The sequence below is a fragment of the Armigeres subalbatus genome, chromosome 2, assembly GCF_024139115.2.
Source record: "Armigeres subalbatus isolate Guangzhou_Male chromosome 2, GZ_Asu_2, whole genome shotgun sequence".
In the NCBI taxonomy this organism is placed as follows: Eukaryota; Metazoa; Arthropoda; class Insecta; order Diptera; family Culicidae; genus Armigeres; species Armigeres subalbatus.
In genome coordinates, this window is record NC_085140.1 from 330,352,392 (window position 1) to 330,379,126 (window position 26,735).

Consider the following 26,735-nt stretch of genomic DNA (forward strand, 5'->3'; position numbering starts at 1 on the left):
ACGATCATCCATTACTCAGGATACGAAAATAGAAAAACTATAACAAGTTTCATGAATTGACCGATTTTAAGGATGATGTGGTGGCCACGCAGGTTCATCAAAATGGGTCACCACAATCATTTCTCGCGTGATTTTTGAAAACGTCGTAAGTCCAAAAGAGAGGCTCTCTTTGTTTACTTTCTCTTTCGATTATTACAAAGCCATACTAACATTTACATTGGATTTTCCAGCACCGATCTGAAGAAAATATCTTTGTCTAGTGTGCTGAGGTGAAAATATTGCAACAAATTTTAAGCTAGCTTAGATATTAGCAAAAGAGAGCGTAATGAAAGAGAGCCTCTCTTTTGGACTTACGACGTTTTCAAAAATCACGCGAGATTTGTTACTCAGCGCTCGATAATTAAAAGCTTTGGAAAAAACCGCGCAATTCTAGGATGAGTTCAATGAATTGACCACTTACACGGATGTTCCGGATCTTCCGGAGGGACGCCGGACCGCGTAATAATCAGGAATTGTGTTGATCCATGGAAATGGACAATGGCTACATTCTATTAGAATTATTGCTAGGCAAATTAATGAGCATTTCCAAAATCTCCCTTCGAAAGGCAAGAAATCACGCTAAAAATTGGCCTAAGAATCTATGTTCCTTCAACATCGATTCCTGGAAACCAAAATGGCCAAAGTGCAAAAATCTGTCCGTAACGACATCCGTGGAATCCATATCTTAAATTTGGTTCCAAAAGATTGAAAATCGGTTCGAAAATGAACTTTTGGGAGCGAATTCAATTTGGGGTCATTTTTGACCCGCTAATGCACAATCCCATGTAACATTTTAAGTTTTATAACACTCTTGAAGACCATATGACCATACTCTACAAGGGTGTTATAAAACCAGCATAAAATCAAAATGCTACTAGGGATGTGTAACTTTGTTTTAATGCACTAGGAAGGTTAAGGAATGCATTTCGGTTGTTGTTGACATCGTGTCCTAATAAGGAAACAGCCTCCTTCTGTAGCATAGTTTGCGCGGAACACGGCGAAGAGTAAAAGTTCTCGCAGAAGATTTGAAAGCTACGTAAGGTAAAAAAGCCGTCAGCTTCATATTCTACTCTCTCGCAAGCGATGAAAATACCGTCATGAAAAACGTGACAAAGGTGGCTGTCTTTATGGTCATTTTTGGATGACAGAGAAATTGGCAGCTTTATTCCCAATGCAGGGAACAACTAACGGGGAAAGCCTGAGGGCTGTTAAAACATGTGTAAAGAATTTTTTTTCTCCTTCGAAAACTTAAGTGACCTTACGATTGATAGAGCACCAGCAATTACAGGAAAGAACAATGGCGTTGTGACAATTCTAAGCAATCACGATATTTCCCTGCCATTCCATATTCACCAAAAGAATCGATATGCGAGAACGATCAATATTCCTCAAATATTGACGATCTTTATTAAGACAATCAACTTCATCAACGTTAGGGAACTAAACTCCTACTAATTATAAATGATGTTGACGGGAATGAAAGGCGAAAACGGAGACATGATGTATTATTGCGAATAGATTAATTTAATGTTTCGAATGGATCTCTAATGCAACGACGAAAATAAAATAAACAAAAAAGATTGACGTAACGCAATTGAATCGAAAAAAATTATAGAAAAAAAAAATCATTTTTATTTAATATTCAAAAAGTTATGTACAAAATATTTTCTGGCCCACCAACAAGTGTAAATTCTAAAAATTGGCTCATGGCTTGAAAAGGTTGGGCAGGCCTGTTTTAAGGGGTTAGTACACTTGACATAGTTAAAAAAATAATTGTTTGCACAATTGATTTATGAAGTGTCTACTTTATCGTAAACTTTACTTGATCGGTTCATGAAGCACTCTGTTCCAAAGTTACAGGCCAAAAAGACGCGATTATCTCAAAACCATATCTTCAAAGTTGGAGGTCATTTTAATTCAAAAACGGCATTCTACACATACTTTTTCTGTTACCGTACGTAGCCGTTTTTCTTTATCATTAAAAAACGGTTTTTCGGTGCCAACTTTATTGTCCATTTTTGCATCTAAAACCTGATTTTATGTTCGAATCGCTGGCTTTTTCTTTTTCATTTTTCAATACTAACATCCTACTAACGCTGGAAAATCTCATGTTTTTCTTCATTTTGTACTTTAGAAGAATCCCGAAAATCGTCTTTTTTCAGGCCACCAGAGTGTAATAACCTCTTAACCAATCAAAACCTAAATATCGAATCATTTCAACGTACAGACAAAAACATACAAAACTAGCTACATATCACAATGATTTGCCATTCAAAATTTGTAGATGGTTATAACTTTCTAAAGCATTTAAAAATTGGCTTGGGCCAAAACGCACTAGAGGTAATGCAAAATATGGTACATTTGCTTGAGACAATGTGAACGCATGGTTGTTTGTGAAACGTTTATGATCTAACCAAATAGTTTGGTCTCCGAAAGTTAAATCAAAGATGCGGCGTCATTTGTGAACAATGATTCTGAAGTTGCTGAAGGTACGTTTGTAAGTTTTGAATTGCGCCAATTTGCATTGTGTTACAACGAAACATTTTGTCATCAATAGCTCGAATGCAATGAGCTCCAAACCTAAAAAGCTACTATTAACGATCAATACTTTTTCGGGCCCGCATTTTAAATGAATCAAAAGTAACAGTTTATTCTGTAGCTTCTTCGCTCACGGTGAGCCCGGTTAATCTGTTTTAATCGGTGATCGAAGAAAAGACGAATTGTGGGCATCTCAATTAGCGCAGCCAACTATTATACCATGGCCATAGAAGTTTGCAATGTGCGTACTGAGTCGGAGCTTATCCGGTAATTGCTCGAAGAACATTTCAGAAGAATTTGATTAAGTTATTACCAAAACAAAAAAGCGAAAATCTATGTGAGATTCCCATTCAAAAACATCCGGTCACATTTATGTTGCTTGGAATTACGATATCAGGGAGAATAACCCCTCCCGCTCTATCAACGCCAATGCTTCCGGTGGAATACCGAGAAGGAGACTCGGCTTCCTGCAATGAACGAACAATCCACTTTGCGGAACAAGCTTAATGGAACAATGTAGAACTTTGTCCATTCCCTCATAAATTTATTACGAGCCAATCACGAGCTGTAAACATTAATTTCGTCCTTGGTAAATCTTCCCTGATCCCTCATGTTGGCCCATTTTCATGTTGACTTGCGAGGCCAATATTTCATGTGATCAAACTTTACGACTGGGGGGATTAATGTTCGACAGACGAACTTTTCCTGTGGCAAGAAACCCAAACTCACCGCCGCACCAACCAACTGAGTAAACAGTTTGTTGATCAATACGAAGGATTCGCATCTCACTCTCCGGGAGTCGGAACCATGTTAAGTGGGTGTCAATCTCAATCCCCAACCATCTTCTTCAAACCCCATTTGTCCTCATTTGTCTCCATTTGTCCTGGCAAAGTGTCATCAACCCAAGAATATGTGTGAGCGTCCACTTTTCCATTTCGGTTTGACAAAAGTTGCGTTCACCGGAGGCTTGAAACGGACCCGAGTGGCTTTTGGGAATTTCCAGGAGAATGGATTCAACGGAAACAATAGGCCAGAGTTTTCCCCCTTGTCACCCGAAAACTTGAATGAATAGCCAAATAGTACCCAACCGGTTGCGGAACAAACAAGTGGAACCACTTTCGAACAGATAAAAAGTGTAAGAGATGGGACAACGATATGGGAGTTTCGAACTTTTCTTTTCCGAAGCATCCCGGGGTCCGAGTTTATCGCAGGATCGGAAGTAATTTAACCAGGATTTGAACTTTCCGGAAAAACTGAAAGAGGAAAACTTTCGCCGGAAGTTTGCCTAGCAGGGCTGTCAAACGGAGAACCGGCTCTGATGGTCACATCGGCACCGAACAGGAAATTTGAAATCGAAAGATAAAGTGTTGGGGCAGACGACTGGGCGGATGGTAATTAATTTGGCTTGTTACGATATGGCGGGGCAGCATGGAGAGTCAGCTGCAATGAATAAGTTTTGTGGGTTTTTGCTGTTTGATGAAGGGGAATTCCTCGGGTTTGACTTGAGGATGGAAATAGTTAGATGAGCGAGTGTGGAGACAGCTGGGAGAGAGGATGTTTTAATTTTAATTAAACGAATTTGCTTCAAGGTTTGTTTAAGAGATCGGCAGCTTATTAAGATAACAGAAGGGTTGATGCTCATAGTAGTTGGAAAATCGAAGAAATGGTAAATGGTATCAATTACCTTTTACATGTATTGAATGAACAAATGCGCAATCATACAAATATGATTGCCTCAATCATACAAATAATTTGGCCGCCTGCATATTCCTGGAATTCCCAAATTTTGAACTACAATTCCTTCTAGCGTTTAAATATAGTGAACCAGATAAAATATCTAGATATTCTTAGAAAAAGTAGATAGCAGCCCTGAAATCGATGATCATGTTCAACGAAATTCTAATGAAATGTTAAAAATTGAAAGCAATCATTTTCAGACAAAATGTTTATTTTAATTAATTGCACTTCAACAATGGTTCTTTCAATGCAAAATATTATTCAACCTGGCAAACGAAATATTGTTATATTAATTCCACAAAACTGTATGCGACCTTCGTAACAGCTCGTTAGTATCACATCCGCTGTGATCCAAATGACATTCGACATCACAGACAGCCAATTTTACGTAACCACTAATTTTCCCTATTCGTTCTCATTTTCTCCACATTCTCGCCCACAGCCTCGACGTCCGAGGGAAATCACTGGACGACGCTCAGCACTGGTCGGCACCGCAAGTTTTCGGATCCCGAGCTCGTTACGTCCTTGAAAGTGATCCAGCGTATTTGGAATTGAACGTAAGTTGCATTTTCCCAATCCCCGTTCCGTGCTATCAATTAATTTCCCCATTCGTTCGGCGATTCAAACAGTCTGTAATTAGTCTAATTGCTCGTTTTCGATGATTCTCGTCTGCGTTTTCTCTTTTTCCCCCTCTTTTCCCGTGTGCCGGAACTAGGAGATTAAACGTCACGATCAAGGCGTTTATCGGTGCCGGGTCGATTTCCAAAATAGCCAAACCCAGAGCTTTCGTTTCAATCTTACCGTCATTAGTGAGTATATTCTTCGTACCAATGGCCAACCAGCAAACCAGTCATGAAGCCAAACAATTCGATAGCAATGTGAGTTGAGGGTATAAAGTATTTTTTTATGTTTCCAAATAACTATTAGATTCGTCTCGAGTATTTTTCTTTCCGATTTAGGTATTTTTGCCTTTCTCGTATACAAATTATAGGTATTTTTTTAACTTGTTCATATTTAGTAAATAATAATCTAGACGCACGCAATATTCGGAAGTCGGCTTATACCTTCTTCGATTTCTAGCAGTGGAACCTTTGCCGACTCCAACACTTCCTCGAACAACACCAAAACTCGCAGTCTTAATTCAACTACAAATACTCAACACGTCATTTATTTGAGAAAGCCGACACTAATTATTCTAACATTTATTACGGGTTACAATCTCAGACCGCCGAAGACCGCCTTTAGACGGAGTATTTTGATTATTTTTTTGTAATTTTTAATTTATCACATTTCGAAAAGTTTTTGATGTCGATCAATAATAAAAATTTCAAAGTATGCTTAAATGGGGTTTAAAGTTAAATTTAAATTTAAATTATTCTACAGATTTATTAATAAAATAATGAGAAATAATATTTTGTTCCTTCTTGTTTTCCCTCGTATAACTTTGAAGAATGAAATATTTGTAATTAAGTATTGTAATTAAGTAACACTAACCTTATTCAAAAGAAGGTTAAAGTGGTGAATGCTAACTCTTGGCACGGCAAATGCTGGGTAAAGCGTACCATTGGTACTTCGCGTACCTGAAGGAATAAAATAGACCCCATCTCGCGGTCCTTAGCCTCTTACCCAGCAACTCCTATCCCTACCTCCCGCGGTGCTGGCCGGGATACGAGCAACCTTCGAGAAGATCAGGTAACCAACCCCGGTGGGAACTATGGTCATATGCTGACAGGGAAGGGGGTTTGCTCTTCCGGAGGTGCAAATCTTATTGAGCGTCTGTTCTCCATGTCAGGATCGGCTCATACCAGCGTCTGTTCTCCATGTTAGGGGCGGCTGATCATCGTCCGAGTGCCAGCGAGGACTCTAAGTGAAACTATGTACCACGGTCCACCGGAAACAAGGAGGAATGGTCCCCGGAAATTTAGGGGGTTTGGTGTCAGGCCCTGCAAGCTAGCCTTTAAAAATCATAAGCAACGAACAATCAACAAGGAAGTACGAACCGGAACCATCGGCGAAGACCACTGCGACGAAAAGGGACTAGCGATTGGAAACTCGGTTCGTGGAACTGCAAATCTCTCAACTTCATCGGGAGCACACGCATACTCGCCGATGTGCTCAAGGACCGTGGATTCGGCATCGTAGCGCTGCAGGAGGTTTGTTGGAAGGGATCAATGGTGCGAACGTTTAGAGGTAATCATACCATCTACCAGAGCTGCGGCAACACACACGAGCTGGGAACAGCTTTCATAGTGATGGGCGATATGCAAAGGCGCGTGATCGGGTGGTGGCCGATCAATGAAAGAATGTGCAGGTTGAGGATCAAAGGCCGGTTCTTCAACTTCAGCATAATCAACGTCCATAGCCCACACTCCGGAAGCACTGATGATGATAAGGACGCATTCTACGCGCAGCTGGAACGTGAGTACGACAGCTGCCCAAGCCACGACGTCAAAATCATCATAGGATATTTGAACGCTCAGGTTGGCCAAGAGGAGGAGTTTAGACCGACTATTGGGAAGTTCAGCGCACACCGGCTGACGAACGAAAACGGCCTAAGACTAATTGATTTCGCCGCCTCCAAGAATATGGACATTCGCAGCACCTACTTCCAACACAGCCTTCCGTATCGGTACACCTGGAGATCACCACTGCAGACAGAATCACAAATCGACCACGTTCTGATTGATGGACGGCACTTCTCCGACATTATCGACGTCAGGACATATCGTGGCGCTAACATCGACTCTGACCACTATCTGGTGATGGTTAAACTGCGCCCAAAACTATTTGTCATCAACAATGTTCGGTACCGACGACCGCCGCGGTACGACCTAGAACGACTGAAGCAACCTGATGTCGCCACTGCATACGCGCAGCATCTCGAGGCAGCGTTGCCGGAAGAGGGTGAGCTCGATGGGGCCCCTCTTGAGGACTGCTGGAATACAGTCAAAGCAGCCATTAACGACGCAGCGGAGAACAACGTCGGGTATATGGGTCGAAGTCGACGGAACGATTGGTTCGACGAAGAGTGCAGACAGATTCTGGAGGAGAAGGACGCAGCGCGGGCGGTCGCGCTGCAGCAAGGTACCCGGCAGAACGTGGAACGTTATAGACGGAAGCGGAGACAGCAGACCCGCCTTTTTCAGGAGAAGAAACGTCGCCTGGAAGAAGCGGAGTGCGAGGAGATGGAACAGCTGTGCCGTTCTCAAGATACACGCAAGTTCTATCAGAAGCTCAACGCATCCCGCAAAGGCTTCGTGCCGCGAGCCGAAATGTGCCGGGATAAGGATGGCAGCATCTTGACGGACGAACGTGTGGTGATCGAAAGGTGGAAGCAGCACTACGAGGAACATCTGAATGGCGCTGAGAGTACAGGCAGTGAAAGTCAAGGCAGCGGAGGAGATGACTACGTCAGTTCAGCGGACGATGGAAGCCAACCAGCCCCACCTTGAGGGAAGTTAAGGATTCCATCCAACAGCTAAAGACCAATGAAGCAGCTGGTAAGGATGGTATCAGAGCTGAGCTCATCAAGATTGGCCCAGAAAAGCTGTCCATTTGCCTGCACAAACTGATAGTCAGAATCTGGGAAACCGAACAGCTACCGGAGGAGTGGAAGGAAGGGGTTATATGCCCCATCTACAAGAAAGGCGACAAACTGGAGTGTGAGAACTTTCGAGCGATCACCATCCTTAATGCCGCCTATAAAGTGATATCCCAGATCATCTTCCGTCGTCTGTCACCATTAGTGAACGAGTTCGTGGGAAGTTATCAAGCCGGCTTCGTGAATACCAGGTCCCAACGCACCTTCTGTTCGTTGATTTCAAGGCAGCATACGACAGTATAGACCGCGTAGAGCTATGGGAAATTATGGACGAGAACAGCTTCCCTGAGAAGCTTACCAGACTGATCAAAGCAACGGTGGATGGTATGCAAAACTGTGTGAAGATTTCGGGCGAACACTCCAGTTCGTTCGAATCGCGCCGGGGACTAAGACAAGGTGATGGACTTTCGTGCCTGTTGTTCAACATTGCGCTAGAAGGTGTCATGCGGAGAGCCGGGTGTAACAGCCGGGGTACGATTTTCAACAGATCCAGTCAATTTATTTGCTTCGCGGATGACATGGACATTGTCGGCCGAACATTTGCAAAGGTGGCAGAACTGTACACCCGCCTGAAACGTGAAGCAACAAAAGTTGGACTGGTGGTGAATGCGTCAAAGACAAAGTACATGCTTGTGGGCGGAACCGAGCGCGACAGGGCCCGCCGGGGAGGCAGGTTTACGATAGAAGGGGATACCTTCGAGGTGGTCACGGAATTCGTCTACCTAGGCTTCTTGCTAACGGCTGACAACAACGTTAGTCGTGAAATACGAAGGCGTATCCTCTGTGGAAGTCGGGCCTACTACCGGCTCCAGAAGAGACTGCGGTCGAAAAGATTCGCCACCGCACCAACTGTGTCATGTACAAGACGCTTATAAGACCGGTTGTCCTCTACGGACATGAAACATGGACAATGCTCGAGGAGGACTTGCAAGCACTCGGAGTATTCGAGAGACGGGTGCTTAGGACCATCTTTGGCGGTGTTCAAGAAGACGGTGTGTGGCGGTGAAGAATGAACCATGAGCTCGCCCAACTCTACGGCGAACCCAGTATCCAGAAGGTAGCTAAAGCCGGAAGGGTACGATGAGCAGGACATGTTGCAAGAATGCCGGACAGCAACCCTGCAAAGATGGTGTTCGCTTCCGATCCGGCAGGTACGAGACGGCGCTGAGCGCAGCGAGCGAGATGGACAGACCAGGTGCAAAATGACTTGGCGAGCGAGGGGCGTATCCGAGGATGGAGAGATGCGGCCTCGACCCGAGCCTTGTGGCGTCAAATTGTGGATTCAGTGTTATCTGTTTAGATGTTAACTAAATAAATGAAATGCTACACGCTAAAATGTTTATCCTATTTCATACACAAACACCAAATAAGTATACACCGGAAAATTTAAAATTGCAATAAATCAGCACTGAATGGAAATTGTTAAACTCTAAATATGTTGGAAAATAATAAAAAAAAATGCATAGATTCAAGAAATTATTCTATTGGATTCAAAGCGTGAAATTTATAAAATCGCGAATTTAACATTATTAATGCCCTAGCCGTGTTGAGATCGATTTTAACAAAACAAAATAGTGATTTTGAGCAAAAATAAAAATTTGGGTTGTAGAGAGTTAACAACAAAAAGCTTGCCCAAGATAAATACAGTACTAGGTGCTCCAATCTGCCAAGTTTGTGGAAGAGAAGAGGCGGGTTGAAAAATTATTTTCAGTGCAAAACGAAAACAAACCGGCTGGCTCTCCCATACTAAAATCCAAGATGGCTGATTCGTGAATTTGGCAGATTGGAACACCAAGTGGTGTATTCATCTTGAGCTTGCCTACGTTAACTTAAACTGCTGGTTTCCATCTCTTGCAGTTTACTAAAATATTCTTTACCCCATCTCGTCTTGAAGAGTTGTAATTTTAGCTGCATCAAATTGTAATAGAACAAAAATGGTACGAACTTCATCGTTGCTCGTAACACGCTTGCAGAACTCTACAGTTTTCTGAGGGATTATGTCCACCGTGAAATGGTTACGAGTGTATTGGCCACAATTTAGAGGACTTTGGGAGGCGACAGTCTTGTCGACCAAGAACCATCTCATTAACGGTCTCAATCGAAAGTTTCTCAACGCTTTTGACACAGGACGAAGCATGCCTTCTTAGTTGGATCATCGTTGCCCACGGTGTGTCTATGGGGAAATATTATTTTATAAAAATCAGTATCTCCGAAACACCCACCACGCGAAAGTATATGCTCTCCTCTTTCATATAGCATGAGCAGCATGAGCATGATTGACCGCCCACGGTTGCTACTCCGTTATTGCCAGGTCAGCTGTAATTACACAGGGAACCAACAGATGACGTTTGGGACTAACATCATCCTCAATGTGTAAAAACTGGTGACCCAATATAAAGCAATACCAGCGCCGGCCGTGTCCGAATGCAGGTCAATTAAGGAATGGGTAGGAAAATGTTGACGTGATACTCGCTTTGATGGAAGCCGACGAGTCATCTGCACTTCCACGAGAAATCACTGGGAGGTTGGATATATGAGGTAGGGCATGTAGCGGGGTTCGTTTTGGTAAACGGTATGCTGTGTGTAACGTGTAGTTTGATTATCGTGCACTAAATAGTTCAATCACTGACCGCACAAAGTAGAACAAAAACTCCGTGATCTCGAGACCGTTCTGTTATGAACAAACACGTCCGACCGCGCACTTAATTATTTGAATAACTTATCGCACAAAGCAGAACAAAAAACCGTGGTCTCGAAACCGTTCTACTTTTAAATAAACAATTTTTATCGCACACTAATTATTTTTAAATCTTTTACCTTTATGGTCCCGCGACTTCTTCGTACGTTTCGGCTTCTGCGTACTAGGGATCGCGTTTCTATGAACGAATCGTCGCGCACTTATAAACTCTATCAACTTTTATTTATTACCTGCATTATCCCGCACTTAAGAGAAAATCTCGCATAATGTAAGCTCGATTAACTTTAACATACCGAGACACTTCCACCGAATAGACGCGCACTTTAACACGATCTTTCAAGCACTATTCCAATTATTACCAGGATTTAGGAATGGAAATGGACATATTTTAGGCCATTTATTCCGCAATGCAGTCAATAAAATCAAATTCATTATCAGTTCCACACGAAGAAGCTTATACATGAAAAAGGTAGAATGTAATAAACATAAACAATTTAATTGGTGTATTGATTTTAACATATTTCTAAAAAAAAATAGTTGTAATAAATATGATATGAGCACTGTCCATAAATTACGCTGAAATGCAAATTCGACATATATTGCAGCAAAAGAGTACAAACCCAGACAAACAATTCCAGTTATCTGTAAACCACAATGATGTTCATCTCATTTACTTTCGTTGTGTGAAATCCACTATTTCTTCAAATAACATGTGAAATATAAATGCATAAAGTTCAAAGCTATTTTTAAATCGATGAACTATTTGAAGTATGGAAAAATAAGAATATATATCTCGCGCTTAGTACGCGCAACTGTACTGATCGACCTCCTCTTGATCGATTTTATGTTTTGTTAATAACTCAATTGTTTCAAAAGCTACAACCGTGATTATTGGTTCTGGTGCAAGATACAATCATCCTTTATCACACCAAATCATTAAATCATCGACAAACTAGCGCAATGCGGTACAATAATAAAAAGAAAACATCGACTAAGAGAAATCGATCAACACAGCTACGCCCCTATGAAACTAAGCGCGAGATATGAAGCGCTGATTATGAAGAAACGCATGAGATCATCATGCTGACATTCAAAGGATCAAAATAATTTGAAAAGAACTTTTTTTATGATTTGTGATTTTATGTGGTACATATCAACACGTTGTAACAAGCTGCAACAAAAGAGGGCTGGTTCGAGGTGGCAGATTTTTACTAATTTAGTGACATAATTTAGGTATAAGAAAAGAAATTAAAATATATTACTCTATGCAAATATTTTCCTTCAAAAAGTGGGGAGTGCCTCTCCGAGTAAGATTCAGTAAACTCAGATGAAAAAAAGTGTTACTTATCTTGAATGCAGCCTATCCTCCGGTAATCTTCTGTTACATCTCTCAACATGAAATGTTCTTATATCAGATTGGAAGCTTGATTTTTCTAATTCCCGAACATTTTGCGTACTTTACAATAGCTAAACTAAACACCTAGTACCGTGGATGCCACACGGATTTTGATTCGCGGCATCTCATCGTACATATCAATTCGTCACATACCTGACTCTGCAAACTGTAGATTTGTTACCAAGTTCCAACGCTGACCAAATCCTCCTTGTCCATGGACCGTCTAGTTCGGTACTTCGCTTTCCCAATCGGACTCACCAGCTCCATTTGCCGTCTAATTCAGCACACCGTCGATCGAACTGAACCCGGTAGAATCATCTACAGTCGGCGGATATATCTGCCGTCCTCATCTCCTGCTGTATAAGCTTGTCTTCATGGAAGTTGCACCGGCTTGAATTTGTATTTCGAAAAACATTTTCGGCAGTAAAAAATCTTCTGTCAAAAAAATACGTCTGCTCATGAGCCTTGACTACTACGATCCTCTCATTTTCTAATATCAAAATAATAAAACATAACTCTAAATGCTCTCCTCTTTCATATAGTGGGTAAACTGGAATGTTCTATCGGGGGATATAGAACAATTTTGATTTTTTTCACTATTTTTGGTGCAAATTCCATAGAAATCTCAAATGATAGCCGACTTAACACCCCCCCACCCCCCCAAAATGCAAGGAAAAATGACCCCCGGTAGAATATTTAAAAAACGCACCTTTGTGAAAGAGGAAAACCTATACTTTCGTGTAATGAGTGTTTTAGAGATACTGATTTTTTGAAACTAAGTCTCTTCGGACAAACACACCGTGTATGCCAATTGGATCACTTCCCAATTATGAGCTCAAGTTCATCCCAGCGAATCGTCTAAACATTTACAATTTGATGCAGCATAAATTACAACTCTTCTGGACAAGATGGCGTAAAGAATGTTTTAGTAAACTGCAAGTAAGAGCGAAGAGATGGAAACCAGCAGTTGCAGTTAACAAAACAACCCAAATTTTAGTTTTCGCTCAAAATCACTATTTTGCTTTCTTAAATCGATCTAAACACGGCTTGGGCATGAATAATTTTTAATTCGCGATTTTATCAATTTCACACTTTGATTCCAATAGAATAATTTCTTGAATCTATGCATTTTTTTAAATTATTTTCCAACATATTTCTCGGTTACTTATTCAAAAGGATGTATGTGATTTTGTAAACAAAGATTCAAACGTCGATATGACCAATCTGATGGCACTCTAACGCAAACTAACAACACCAATAGGTAGCCGAAGGCTTCCCCTACCTGTCTGTGGTGACGGTTTGCGTGGGAGTGCCATCAGACTGGTCATATCGACGTTTGAATCTTTGTTTACGTCCATACGTCCTTTTGAATAAGTACCCGAGATTTAGAGTTTGAAAAATCCCATTCAGTGCTGATTTACTGATACCCGGTCACCTGCCTCTTCTTGAAATAAACCGTCGGAAGGCTTGAAAAAATCGGAAAATCGGAAATCAGCTCCAGGTGCAAGGCCTTGGTGCAAAAGCACATAAATATCGAAAAATAGGCCTTCACGGCTGCTCGGTTTGGTGCTGCCATATGTCATATGTCAGTAGACTGGGCCAAACGGGCCAAAGTAGTCTACTTAAAAGTACAGTTTTAAAGAAAGGGCGTGAAACGGAGACGCAAGGTGACAGCAGTTCTCCCATGAACTGCTACATGATAGTTGGTTTCGCTAAAAAACATTTTACACATTGATGAACTATCGCTCCAGAATCGCAATCTGACTGTCTGACTGTAAAAACAAAAATATTTCAAATGCTTTCATACCTACTAGCAAGATAATAAATCTTTGAATTAATTTGACTTTGGTGACTAGCTTTATTTTCCATGTTATGGAAAATCTGCCAATTGTGCATTTCTCCTTTGCAATAGTGCTTCTTCTTCTTCAATGGCTATACATGCCCACGGCATACAAAAAACAAGGCAGGCTCATCATGTATGTAAACAATCAGTTTGAATGTAAACATGTGACGTCACTGCTATCTTCGCACAAGCTGGACCGAGACGATGCTCTACGGTCGCAGCATGCTTACTTTTGTACTCCAACATGTGGCGATAAAATATGCGTCACAATCGAAGTGTCATTTTTCTAACGAGCCTACCTTGTTTTCTGTATACCGTGTACATGCCAACTGGAAATTCGCCTACTTTCCCGCTTTCCACTTGTAGATTTTCTTTTAACCTGCGTTTAATGAGCAAGCGCCATAATCAGCATAACAAAAATAGAAATTTCCCCATACTAATTTGCATGCAAACTTGATAAGTCTTATGCTAAATCAGTTCTTATCCAAATGAGCTCAAATTTTCGGAGGACACTCAGAACATGATACAGAATCAGATAAGCGTTGTGGAGCAAAATCGATTTTTTGAACCACCCTAATACAACAAGAATAAAAACCAACCAAATTCCCTTTCATTATTTTGTTTTTGATAGGATGGAAATAGGAGCTATGGGATAAAGAGCCGAACCGTGCCCCTATGTGCTTTCTGCTGTAGCCCATAGTATTGAAGTATGTTTGTTTACCAGTCGATGATTGCTACAACGAGCGTACGGCTATGCATCTAATGTCGAATTCGTTTTTAAACCTGGGTCAGTGCCAACCCGAGCCCTGAATAAAAAAACGTTTTCAGTTCCATCTGGTATTGGATATGGTGGTGTGCGTGGCATCGTGTTTGTTTTGATTCGAAACATATGATCGAAACCATATATCGGACTTTCCCGACTAGTTAGTCATAACAAAATTTTATCACAATTATATCAATATGTGTTACAAATAACAAAACTGGCAATAATTTTGTTATAAATTCTCTGCCAAAGATACCCGATCAGGAATACATAACAAAATTATAACTCAATTCTATCAACGGTTGTTATTTAAAACAACGTGTGTTATAATTAGATAATTCGAAAAAAATGTGTCTTCGGCCAATTTTATTTCATATCAAAATTGTAACAACAATTGTTATGTATATTTACACAAAATAATTGCCTACATTTTTTGATATTGGAAAAAAGCGGAGGTAATCACCTCCAGTATAACTTGAATCAATGTGCGATGTTAATAGCTAGTACAAAGTTAATTGCCTACATTATGGATGGAAATCCGGCGTTGTAGCGTACCACATTTTTATACGTGATGTAGGCAATTACCATGAAAGTAGATTTTTGCACCTCATAATCATATCAACGGTTGTTATAATGTTGAAATGAAGGTAACAACCTCTGATATAATTATGTTACGGCTAGAGGGAATTTTGATATAATTTTTGTTATTTTAACAACTAACCAGACAATTTTATAACACATTTTGTTACATTATTTTTCTGAAATAAATAACTCCCCTTGTTTTAATTTTGTTATGCATTCTTGATCGGGTAGAGGAAATAAAATTTTATGATCGTCATAACATGATTATAACATAATGTGTTAAGTTTATTTCTACCGAAAAAAAATTGCCTACATTTTTGGTAGATAGGAATTGGAAAAAAGTGAGGTACCACCTACAGTATAACTTGAATCTACATCCAGAGTTGAACCAGCTAGACAAACTTAATTGCCTACATTATGGATAATCATAATTTTTCCAGGAACATAATTTGCTATAATACAAGCTATTTTCACCCCTTTTTATGTAACACAACGAGTTATATTTTTGTTCAATTGATAACATATTTAGTAATAATTTTGTTAAAACTAGAAGAGATTTTGTTACAATTTTTGTTATTTTAACTACTAATGGTACATGTTTTATAACAATCATTGTTATAAAAAAACGGCTGTAACAGAATAACAAGGTCTGATATAAATCTGTTACTATCTACTGGTCGGGTTACCAGTGCACTGGCAGTTTGTAGGCCACAACGAATCAGATCATGATAAAAACGATCAAGTACGCGCTCTGATTTTCGCGAATTACGAAATTTACTTTTGGATGGATATATCTACCCCGGTTTCTCTATTCCTTTTCGCTTCTTCAGGAATTCCTCCGCAAGTTCTTGAGGGCATTTACTCGGAGTTTCTTTCCGGAATTCCTCCGGAAGTTTCTTCAGGTTGGAACTGGTTCCAACCTAGGTTGGAACTTTTTTAAAACGAATTCGACATACGTGTAGTAGCGCTCGGTTTGTCCCGCACACTGAAGGGACAATATGTCACACCGGTAGGCAGTGGAAATTATTACACATTTCATAAATATACTATCTATCTCAAATGAAGAAAAAAGGCAACATTACGTCAGGGATTCTGAAGGCAATTCACCAGGGATTTCGACAGGAATGTTCCAGGGCTTCCAATGAAAACCTTATGAACATCCTCCACCATCTAGGAATTTCGACTTCCAGGAATTTGAACGGGAATGTTCTAGTGAATCCGACGAAAATGTTTCAGGGATTCCAATGAGAATCTTCTAGAGATTCTGAGTAGAATCCTCCAGGAATTCCGACGAATATTCAGGGATTTCGTAGGCAATGTTCCAGGGATGTAGAAGCAAATCGTCGAATGATTCCGAAGCAATCTTTAGAGGGATCCCGAAGAAAATCGAAATCCTCCATATTCGGGGGATTCCGAAGCAAATCTTCGAGGGATTCCGAAGTAAATCGTCGAGGAGTCCAAAATTAATCTTCTAGGAATTCCGATCCAAACAGTCGAAGTATTCCGAAGCGAATTGTCGAATGATTCCGAAGCAATTCGTCGAAGAATACCGAAGCAAATCGTCAGAGGGATTCCGATAGTCGAGGGATTTCGAAGCAAATCGTTCAAGGATCACAAGCCAAAACGTCGAGAGACTCCAAAATAAATATTCTAGGAATTCTGAAGCAAATCGTTGAAGTATTCTGAAACAAATCGTCAAGGAATTTCGAAGCAAATTTCCGAACAATTTCGAAACAGATCTTCGAACGACTCCGGAGGAATTCCGAAGCAAATTAACGAGAAATTTTGAAACAAATCCTCCACAGATTCCCAAGATCCCTTAACGATACCGAAAAGAATTCAGTGTGAATTCACATGGATTCCGGTTGGAATACTTCGATGATTCTAAAAGGAATTCTTTAGAGATTGCTATGAGAATTTTTCTCGGATGCTGATTGGATCTGTGGAAATTATCATGCTGTTACGCAAGCGAAAGTCTACTGGAAAATTGTCACTCCAGTCCGTGATGGTTGACCACATGTCTTTGACTACTGGCATAGTATCACGTTTGCTTTGATTGATATTTTAGTAGCTCTCCGTTGTTGTTCTTATCAAGCTTACTTGGATGCTTTCAAATCGATTAGATATTGCCTTTTCAAGTGCAATTTCACTGCCACACAGAGATCTTTCTCAGAAATGAGAAAAAAAATCATTTCATTATGATAGGCTGAATATGTCATCAAACTTTATCAGTAATTCATTATGCTATATGTTGGAAATGTATATCGCTGGCAATAACTTTTCAAATCCTGGGGGGCTATTTTTTTTATCAAGGAGGGGGTAAGAACTCCTCCACCCCCTCTTTTGGCATTTTGGTCATCTGGCAAGTGTCGCTCGGCTGAATTGGTTACTTTGCCAAAAAATCCGTTTAGCTGAATAGGTTATTTGGCAGAAAAAGCCAAATGGCTCTTTTTGCCAAACTACCATTTCTACCAAATGGAATTTTCGGCTCAATTTTCAATTTCAGCTAAATAAACTGATAGGGCGAACAACTTTTTCGGTCAAATTACAAACCCGGACGAATAAACCTTGTTTCGCTGAAATTATCGTTTGTCAAAAAGGCCATTTAGCCGAAAATGTTATTTGGCCAAACCGGTGGATATTTTTGACCATATTACCCGTTCAGTAATCAACAAATGACCAAATAACATTTTCGACCAAATGACCCTTTCTGTCAAACAACCATTTCGACCAAGGCAGCGACACCCATTTTTTTCACCATGGATTTTGACAGGTTTGCCTGTTCGTTCTTTTTTGGGTGATAAATTAATCCCCCAGTGTCAAATAACCCCAATACTGATTTATTTTGCAATAGTATGTGCGCGAATTTTAAATGTTTACGTTTTTACAAGAGAATATGATGCAAAACGCCCATATCATTCAATAATGCAATATAAAACAATTATGAGAAACAAGAAAAAAAAAATAAACAAACTATAAATTAAAACTATTTTACACTCGATGCCATGCTTTAAACTTATGAATGTTCAACTTATTTACTCAAATCTGCAGAGTGCTACTTACACAAGGTAATGTCTATGCCCTTGTTCGTTTTATATCATTTTCACCCTCGTTTATATTGCATTCGCAGTGCACTCGTATTGGTGACTCAAAAAAGATGTGACAAAGATGGCGTAGCTTGTCACCCCCGTGATTTCGACCGAACGACATTTTCGACCTTATAACCTATTCTGCCAAACGACGTGTTAGAGAAGTGTTTTTTCGGCCAAATTATCAATTCGCCAGTATGTCGCTTTGATCAAATGAAATTTTTGGCCTAATTGTTATCCGTTGTATAAACATTTCCGAACATTTTTTTCATAGAAAATTTAAAAAATCCCATGTAAATTCCAATGAATTTCCTGTGAAAATTTCTACCAATTTCAACGGCAGTTGAAATCCAATTTTTATGTTAATGTCCACATTTTGACCAATCTCCCAAGGAAAATTTGAGGAATTTTCTGTGTAAATTTCGAAAAACACTTGACAGAAACTTTCCGTGGATTTTCCGAACATTTCCCTGTGGAAACTTGAAACAATTTTCCTTAAAAATTCCAAAGTGCTTCCTTGGAAATTCCAAAGAATTCTCAAAACTTCAAAGCAGTACCCATGAGGAATATCTTTCAAATGAATATTTTGAAGAAGCTCAAAGAATTTCCGGGATAAGTTCATCAGATTTTTCCGTCGAAATTCAGAAGATTCTTGCGTTGATGTCTTGAAAACAGCCTGAAAAAATGCAGAAAAAAAACTTCAAGAAACGGACATAAAAAAAAGCTCCACGCCGATTCACGCCGCCGCCGCCGCACATAGGGGTATTTCACCATTCTAGCCGGAATAAAGTTAAATTTTCAAAATTGTCCTAGAGCAGTCAAAATATGCCTCAAACTTCTCTGAATAGTAGACGAGCGACTCCTAGTACTAGGTTTTCTATTTAGATTTAAAGTTTTACCACTACACTTCTAGAAAGTTAAAGGTTTTTCGTTGAGGAAATTAATGATTTTCTCTGTTGAATTTGATTACGTTCGGTATGTTCTATTGTGGTCAAATATTTGTCACAGCAATCCACAGATCAGTACATACCATGAAAAAGTAGACAAAATAGTATCATGTAAACATATTTTTGACAAGAATGAATGGTTCTGAACAGAAATACAAAAGAGTAATTCGAAGTCCATTTTCGAGCTAAAACTAGTTAATGTTCCTCATATTTTCAATAAGCATAAAACACTTATTCGATGATATTCGGTAATATTTCAGTATAGAGAGGACGCATTTATGTCTATATTTTAGGATCCCGAAGAAAAATCTTGCGCAAATTTGCGCCATTTTGAAAGCGGATGTTTTTAGTTTGGTACTGTATTTAAGGCATTTATGGCCTATATCATACATTCAACCTCCCTATGAAAAGAGAAAGAGTCATAGAGCAATTTCCATGACACCATCTTTTAGCTCTATTTTTCCCCTTGCAAACACATAGAGTTTAGCTGATTTCGGTAGAAGCGTTGATAAGAATGAATTAATTGAAATTACCATTGTTTTTCAAGGTTTTAAAGGGTAAAGCACATGGGTCAGAAAGTGAAAATTAAGAAAACTGATATTTCAGCCAAATTATCATCACAGTATCATAAAATAAGGTGAAATATAGCAGTTTGAGAGATAAAATAATTTATTCCGGCTAGATTGCGAAAATACCCCTATGTGCGCCGCCGCTGCCGACCAAAATTATGACAAACGCCGCCGCCGACAATTGTCGGACCGGCGCACACCTCTATGTATAATGGCTAAAGATCGTCGTTCGGTTAGTAAGTGTAGCAGAGCCAACCTTCACAAATCTCTCTTCTCGCTTTAAGAACGAAAGAGGAGGGACTTAGTTTCCCTAGCAGTCCAACTAGAAGAAAACCTTAATTTTTGTAGGCAAAACGGCTACAATTAACAAGCATGTTTTATTCAAATTTACTTTTTTATCCTAGGATCATTTCACTTCTTCTTTCCTTTCCTCTTTATCTACTTTATCTTCTCTAACTATGTGTGGGATATTTTTAATTTTAGCTAGCTTTCATATGTGTGTGTGTGTGTGTGTTTTTTTTTTTTGCAAGGGTTAAAGGCCATCAAAAATCTGCGCGACAGACACCTCGAGCATCCACACTATGCTCGAAGGCGAACAGGGATGGGCTCCTCCCGACCTGCTAAAAATGTGCCTCCCGGATAAACCGGGTCCCTTATCCTCCTTGCCTCGATCCCCCCGGGACCACTGGATGCTGCGACTACTTCGGGGGGGCTGTGCTCATGCACTTCTTCTAAAATTCCGGCCCCTAGCTTAGGCTAGTTCGCCGACTGGCTTGCTGAGATCCACTGCTACGTCTCGATCCTCGGCGGTCGTGCCGCCAACTTCCTGACTCGAATCCTCCTGACTTCCTGACGTCGAGGGTGGTCCACCAGTTCCGGTGAAGGAAACTTCCGCACTGATGGTGCCCCGACTACCGGCGGCTATCGCAGGGGACGCTTTCGCGCATTGCGCCGACTTCGTCTTCGGGTTGCAGAGGTGGTCCGACAGTTCCGGTGGTGGATAACGTCCGCACTGGCGGTGCCCTACATACCCGAAGCACTTCCTTCTTCTTTCTTCAGCAGGTTGACGGTTCGAGTGCCGAGGTCGGTCCGACGATTCCGGTTGGCAGAAGACTTCCGGTTCGCTGGCGCCCCGACGACTCGAGACCCAACACTGCTCACTGTGCTGGATTTTGCTCCAAACCGACGCTTACTTGCTGGTCCCTTCTCCATCGACGCTGCAGCTCTGACATTATTTGTGTCACGACTCTGGTTACCGCATGCCACGTACCTTCATCGCGACACATTCGCTCTGCGATGTTGTCCGCCCTTATGGCAGGCATTCTCCTACGTGCCTCCGCAAACCTCGGGCAGTCGAATATCACGTGCTCTGGAGTCTCCTCTACGTCGATACACGCCGGGCAGAATGGCGATGACGCATGGCCACACCGGTGCAAATATTGGCGGAAACAACCGTGTCCGGACAGGAACTGTGTGAGGTATATATAAGGTATATATTTATAAAAGTCCACCTCACCATGCTCCCTGTTCACCCACGTCGACACATTGGGGATGAGCCGATGGGTCCACCTTCCATTATCCGCATTGTCCCACTCCTGTTGCCACTTCACCATAGAGTCCAGTCTCACCGCCTTCCTCACATTTCTGGTATCCCTCCGTTGGTAGCACTCGATGTCCTCTGCTAGGGTTATGCAGACTGGAATCAACCCTGCGATAACGCAAACTGCCTCCGACGAAATAGTTCGGTACGCACTCGCGACTCGAATGGCCATTAGACGAAACACGCTATTCAGCTTCCTCCGGTTACGTTTCGTCTTGAGCGCAGCTCCCCAGGCTGGAACTCCGTACCTTAGTATCGAGGATGATACTGACGCAAGAAGCCGCCTACTGCTGCTTTTGGGCCCGCCGCGGTCCGGCATGATCCTTGCTAACGCTCTGTTCATTTGGGCCCCCTTTCCAAAGGAATAGTCCACGTGGGTGTGGAATTTCAACCGGTCATCAATCATCACACCTAGATGTCTCAGAGTCCGCACCGACGGGATGTCGTGCCCTCAATGGTAATCTGCATCCGCTGGATTACTTTGCAGTTGCTGACCAGCATCACTTCCGTTTTGTGATGAGCCAGCTGCAGCTTGACTCCATTCATCCAGGTTTCTACTGCGTCGGTCGCTTCCGCCACCAGCATTTCCACCTCCTCCAGTGACTCACCAGTTATCGTTAGGACGACATCATCCGCGAATCCGTAAATCTTTACACCTTTGGGCAACTTCAGCATCAGCACCCCGTTGTACATCACATTCCATAACGTCGGGCCTAGTATGGACCCTTGTGGAACGCCCGCCGTAACCCTGATCGACTTCTGCCCCGAGTTCGTGTCGTAAACCAGAATCCGGTTCAGGAAGTAGCTCCTAAGCGATCTTACACAGGAAGTCGGGGATTCGCATTCCATGCAGCGCTGCGGCGATGGCCTCCCAGCTGGCACTATTGAACGCGTTTTTGACGTCAATCGTCACTACCGCGCAGAACCGATTGCCGCTCCTCTTCTTCTTGGACGCCCTCTCTGCATCTTCAATGACTGTCCTGATTGCATCCACAGTCGATCTGCCTTTGCGGAATCCGAACTGTTTTTCCGATAAGCCAGTCTCACCCTCCGTGAACTGTGTAAGCCCATTGGATAACCCTTTCCAGAAGCTGCCCTGTGTATCCAGCAGACATATGGGCCTATACGATGCTGGATACCCCGGTGGTTTTCCTGGTTTCGGCAGCAGCACCAGTTTCTGGATCTTCCACGTGTCCGGAAAATTACCATCTCCTAAACACTTCTGCAGCACCATCCTGAACAGATCCGGGAACGCCAAAATCGCGGATTTTAGAGCCACATTTGGAATTCCCTCCGGATCCGGAGCTTTTTCAACTTCAAACCTTTCGCCACTGATAATAGCTCGTCATTGGTGACTTGCATACCTGCAGCGGTTACTCGGTCTTCATCTTCGTACGGCGTACGCGACCACGTCTTAGAACCATGCTGTGGGAAAAGACCGTCCTCGATGATCTTCAGCTTGTCTGGACACATTTCGGCTGGCGTCGCTGGACCCCTGATCTTCTTTGTCACAACTCGATAAGCGTTACCCCAAGGATCAGCGTCAGCTTCCTGGCACAACTCGCCCTTGAAGCAGTTGGACTTGCTAGTCTAGATCGCCCGTTTGAAAGCCGCTCTAGCTTCGCGGAAAACTATCTTTCGCTCTTGTCTGACCATTTCAGACCTTGCCCTCTGAACGTGTCTCCTAGCTCTGAGACAAGCAGCGCGAAGGGTAGCAAGATTTTCGTTCCACCAGTAACTTGGCCGCCGGCTTTTCGTTGGCTCTAATTTCCTCGGCATCGTCGCATCGCAAGCCCTCGCTAGTGTTTCCGTCAGCCTGGCCTGCGTCAAGGTTTGTAGAGCCGCTGTTTTCTCGAAGTGCCTCGATGAAAAGATCCTTATCGAAGTCCTTCGTCTTCCATCTCCGCCCACAAGTTCTTGTCTCTCGTCGCACCGTCAGCGTTCGTGTTTCAACACTATACCGGATCGCCTGGTGATTGCTATGGGTATAGTATTTGTCTTCACAAACTCTCCAGTTTATGTTCCTCACCAGAGACGGATAGCAGAACATGACGTCGATGATGGACTCCTGCCAACTCTGCGGAATGTACTAACGGTACCTTCGTTGCACAATCTTACTTCCAGCTTAGCCAGCGCCTCCAGCAAACTGTAACCTCTGGCGTTAGTCAGTCTGCTTCCCCAATCCACTGCCCAAGCATTGAAATCGCCTCCGATGATCACTGGATTTCGGCCGATCAGCTTCTCCGTGAGTGAGTCCAGCATCCGGTTATACTGCTCCAAAGTCCACCTTGGGGTGCGTAACAGCTACACACAAAGATCCCGTTAATTTTGGCGATTACGAAACCCTCGCTTGAACTGTCTACCACCTCTTGGATAGGAAATCTGCCCATCACTTGGATAGCCGCAATCCCCGTAGCATCCGCCACCCAGTTGCCGTTGTCAGAAGGAATCCGGTACGGCTCAGCAATAATTGCCACGTCGCACATTGCTTCTGTTGTCGACTGCCACAACAGCTGCTGTGCGGTGTCGCAATGGTTGAGATTCAACTGGATGATCTCCATTAATCTCGGCCCGCCATCGCCTTCTTGTAGGCAGGGCATTGAAAGCCACCCGTCATGTGGTCGTTTCCATCCTCCGGTTTGCAGAGCAGGCATCTTGGTTGCTTCGTGCAGTCCCTAGCAACGTGTCCTTCTCCACCACATTTCCTACAAAGACCGGATCTGTCTGGGCCACTGCAGTTTCGCGCCTGGTGTCCAAATGCCATACATTTGAAGCATCGCTCCATCTGTTTGGTGATTCGAGGGTGAGTCTCAACGGACACATAGACCATCCGACCTTCACCTTGGCCACCTCCACCATTTTGTTGGCGGCATCTACCGGTAGTCGTATCGCTGCTATTTGTGTACCACCGTACGCTTTCCTCAACCGAATGGTCATCTGAACTTCGCCCAGCATGCATTGTGAGATCAGTGCATCCCTCAGTTCGTCTATCGTGGTGATCTCGTCCAGGTCTCTGCATTCGACCACGGCCTCCTGCGTTAAAAGCGCCCTTACGTTTCCTTCACTACCTAAGGAATTAACAATGAGCTCCCGAAAGGCCGAGCTCTTGACCGTGGGATCGTTTTTCAGCTCGAACAGCGATTCCCCCTAGTCCTCACCACTTTTTCACCCAAGTCCTTGAGCACCGGGTCCTCTCTCACCTTCCGTAATATCGCTGCGTATGTCGTCTTGTCGCTCACTTCGACTATCAAGGCGTCCCCCTTGACCCGCTCACGAGAAGAGCGATGTTTTTCTTTCTTCTTCTGCTCCTTCTTCTTTTCCACGTACTCCTTCTGCTTCTTTCTCTTCTCTCGCTGACTTTCCACGGTTTGCCAATCACCGTTCTTGACGCCTTCCTTCAGTACGCTAGCACTATCTTGCACGTTCCGCTGCTTCTTCGGGATTTCCTGCTCTCCTGGAGAGTCCCTGCTTCGCTTCTCCGTGCGAGTATTTCGGGGGCTCATTGGTGTTTGCAGTGCCCCGACTGTTGTATGCTCCGCTGCATCTTTTAATGCTTTTTCGGAGCACGTTCCGTTTGTGCTTAGCAGCTTTAACGGCGGACTTGATGCTCGTCACTAGAAGCTTGATCTTAGTGTGAACATTGTGCTTGTCCTTTACGAAGTCATAAAGCTCGTTGACTCGCTTCCGCACCTCCATCAGGTTGGACCTCCCAAATTGTAGCTCCTCCTGAATAGCACTATTTCCCGATTTTGGGGTAGACACCCTATTTCCGGATCCTAGCTCCTGTTGGCCTGCCTGGTTCTCAGCAGCCTTGGCCATACTGCTGGTACTTGCTACTGCTGCCTGCGCCATCACTGGAGATCGCTGCAGCCTCCCACTCTTTGCGAAAACATTCGCACCACCTGCTCCTTCGTTGATTGTAGAATTTGTTTCCATGTAAAAAGGGTCCCCCCTCCGGGCCGTCTCTTCCTGTTGTAGATAGTCGCCTCTTGTGATCCCATGGGTGCCTTTGTAACAGTGAGATCCATGCAAGGGTTGACTCCGGTGCCTTATAACACCGTGTTCAGAGCCGGATCGGCGTAAATCAGGAATGGTGCATCTGAACCTACTACCCACCGGTATAGGTGACAAGTGTTGAGCGTTACCGGAGGCCTGCCAGGTTGTTTACCGGGACGGAGGCAGACGAACCATTAGCCTGCTTGCCATTTCAAAAAGATGTCACTCTTTTTTTACTCAGGAAACAGAATAGCTCGACTGTCAGCCCATATACGCCTAATCCTATCCAAAAACCGAGAATCGTCCAATGTCGTTTGCCGTGACCAGTATACCATAATCAGGATCTTACTGGCATCAATCCTGATGTGCCGGTTGGCACACCTGTTGGGCTTGTGTGCTTTGAGCGGCGCACGGTCGCTGTGATAGGGCCTGGTTGCAAACACATGCAGCTTTTTATAGAGGTTCAACAGAGCCCACTGTCAAACCCCACCACGTTCTAGACAGGCCCCTAACTCGCAGTGGCCATGGGGAGGGGTCGTCAAGCCCTTGGACAAAGTCCCTGCTGCCCCCTTGTGTGTGTGTGTGTGTGTGTGTGTGTGTGTGTGTGTGTGTGTGTGTGTGTGTGTGTGTGTGTGTGTGTGTGTGTGTGTGTGTGTGTGTGTGTGTGTGTGTGTGTGTGTGTGTGTGTGTGTGTGTGTGTGTGTGTGTGTGTGTGTGTGTGTGTGTGTGTGTGTGTGTGTGTGTGTGTGTGTGTGTGTGTGTGTGTGTGTGTGTGTGTGTGTGTGTGTGTGTGTGTGTGTGTGTGTGTGTGTGTGTGTGTGTGTGTGTGTGTGTGTGTGTGGTTGCAATTCATTTGCGCATGCGTATTTGTACTCACCGTACCGTGCGGATGGATTCTGTTACTCTGCTTTACCGACCTTGTATGATGCGGCTCGTTTCTCGAGCGGTATTGCAGCAACTCTACCAAGTGGCCGCAATGTTCGTAGCTCGGTGGACGCCCTTAGTTGTTCGACAACTAAACTCGTTGATTGCTGGTGTTTCCGACGAATAACGGCCAACGAATATGCTTGAGAGCTGTGGATCGATGGCTGCTACACAATAGTGGAGTGGATGGCGGTGTTTGGACAAATTTCGATGGAACCATACTGTGTCTCATGGGACGCGACGCCAACCAAGATGGCAATAAAATGGATTCCGGTAAAATGGCCGAGATGACTGCTCGGTTGCAGATGTAAGAATTAGATTTAGCGGTGGCCGGCTTGGCCAAGACGGACGCAATGGTGACGGTGTGGTCCCTTTCCGGTTCATGGATCAAAAGCCTCAATTCGGAGAATTTT

General features: G+C 42.9%; 1 protein-coding gene across 1 annotated transcript in view; it reads left to right on the top strand.

Moving 5' to 3' along the window:
• LOC134212740 (neural cell adhesion molecule 1-A-like) overlaps positions 1–26,735 on the top strand; it is a 416,812-nt gene that overhangs the window by 252,251 nt on the left and 137,826 nt on the right. Inside the window, exons 4-5 of the mRNA XM_062690855.1 lie at positions 4,757–4,871; positions 5,030–5,123. Coding sequence (XP_062546839.1) covers positions 4,757–4,871; positions 5,030–5,123 — 209 coding nt within the window. The remainder of the gene's footprint in view (positions 1–4,756; positions 4,872–5,029; positions 5,124–26,735) is intronic.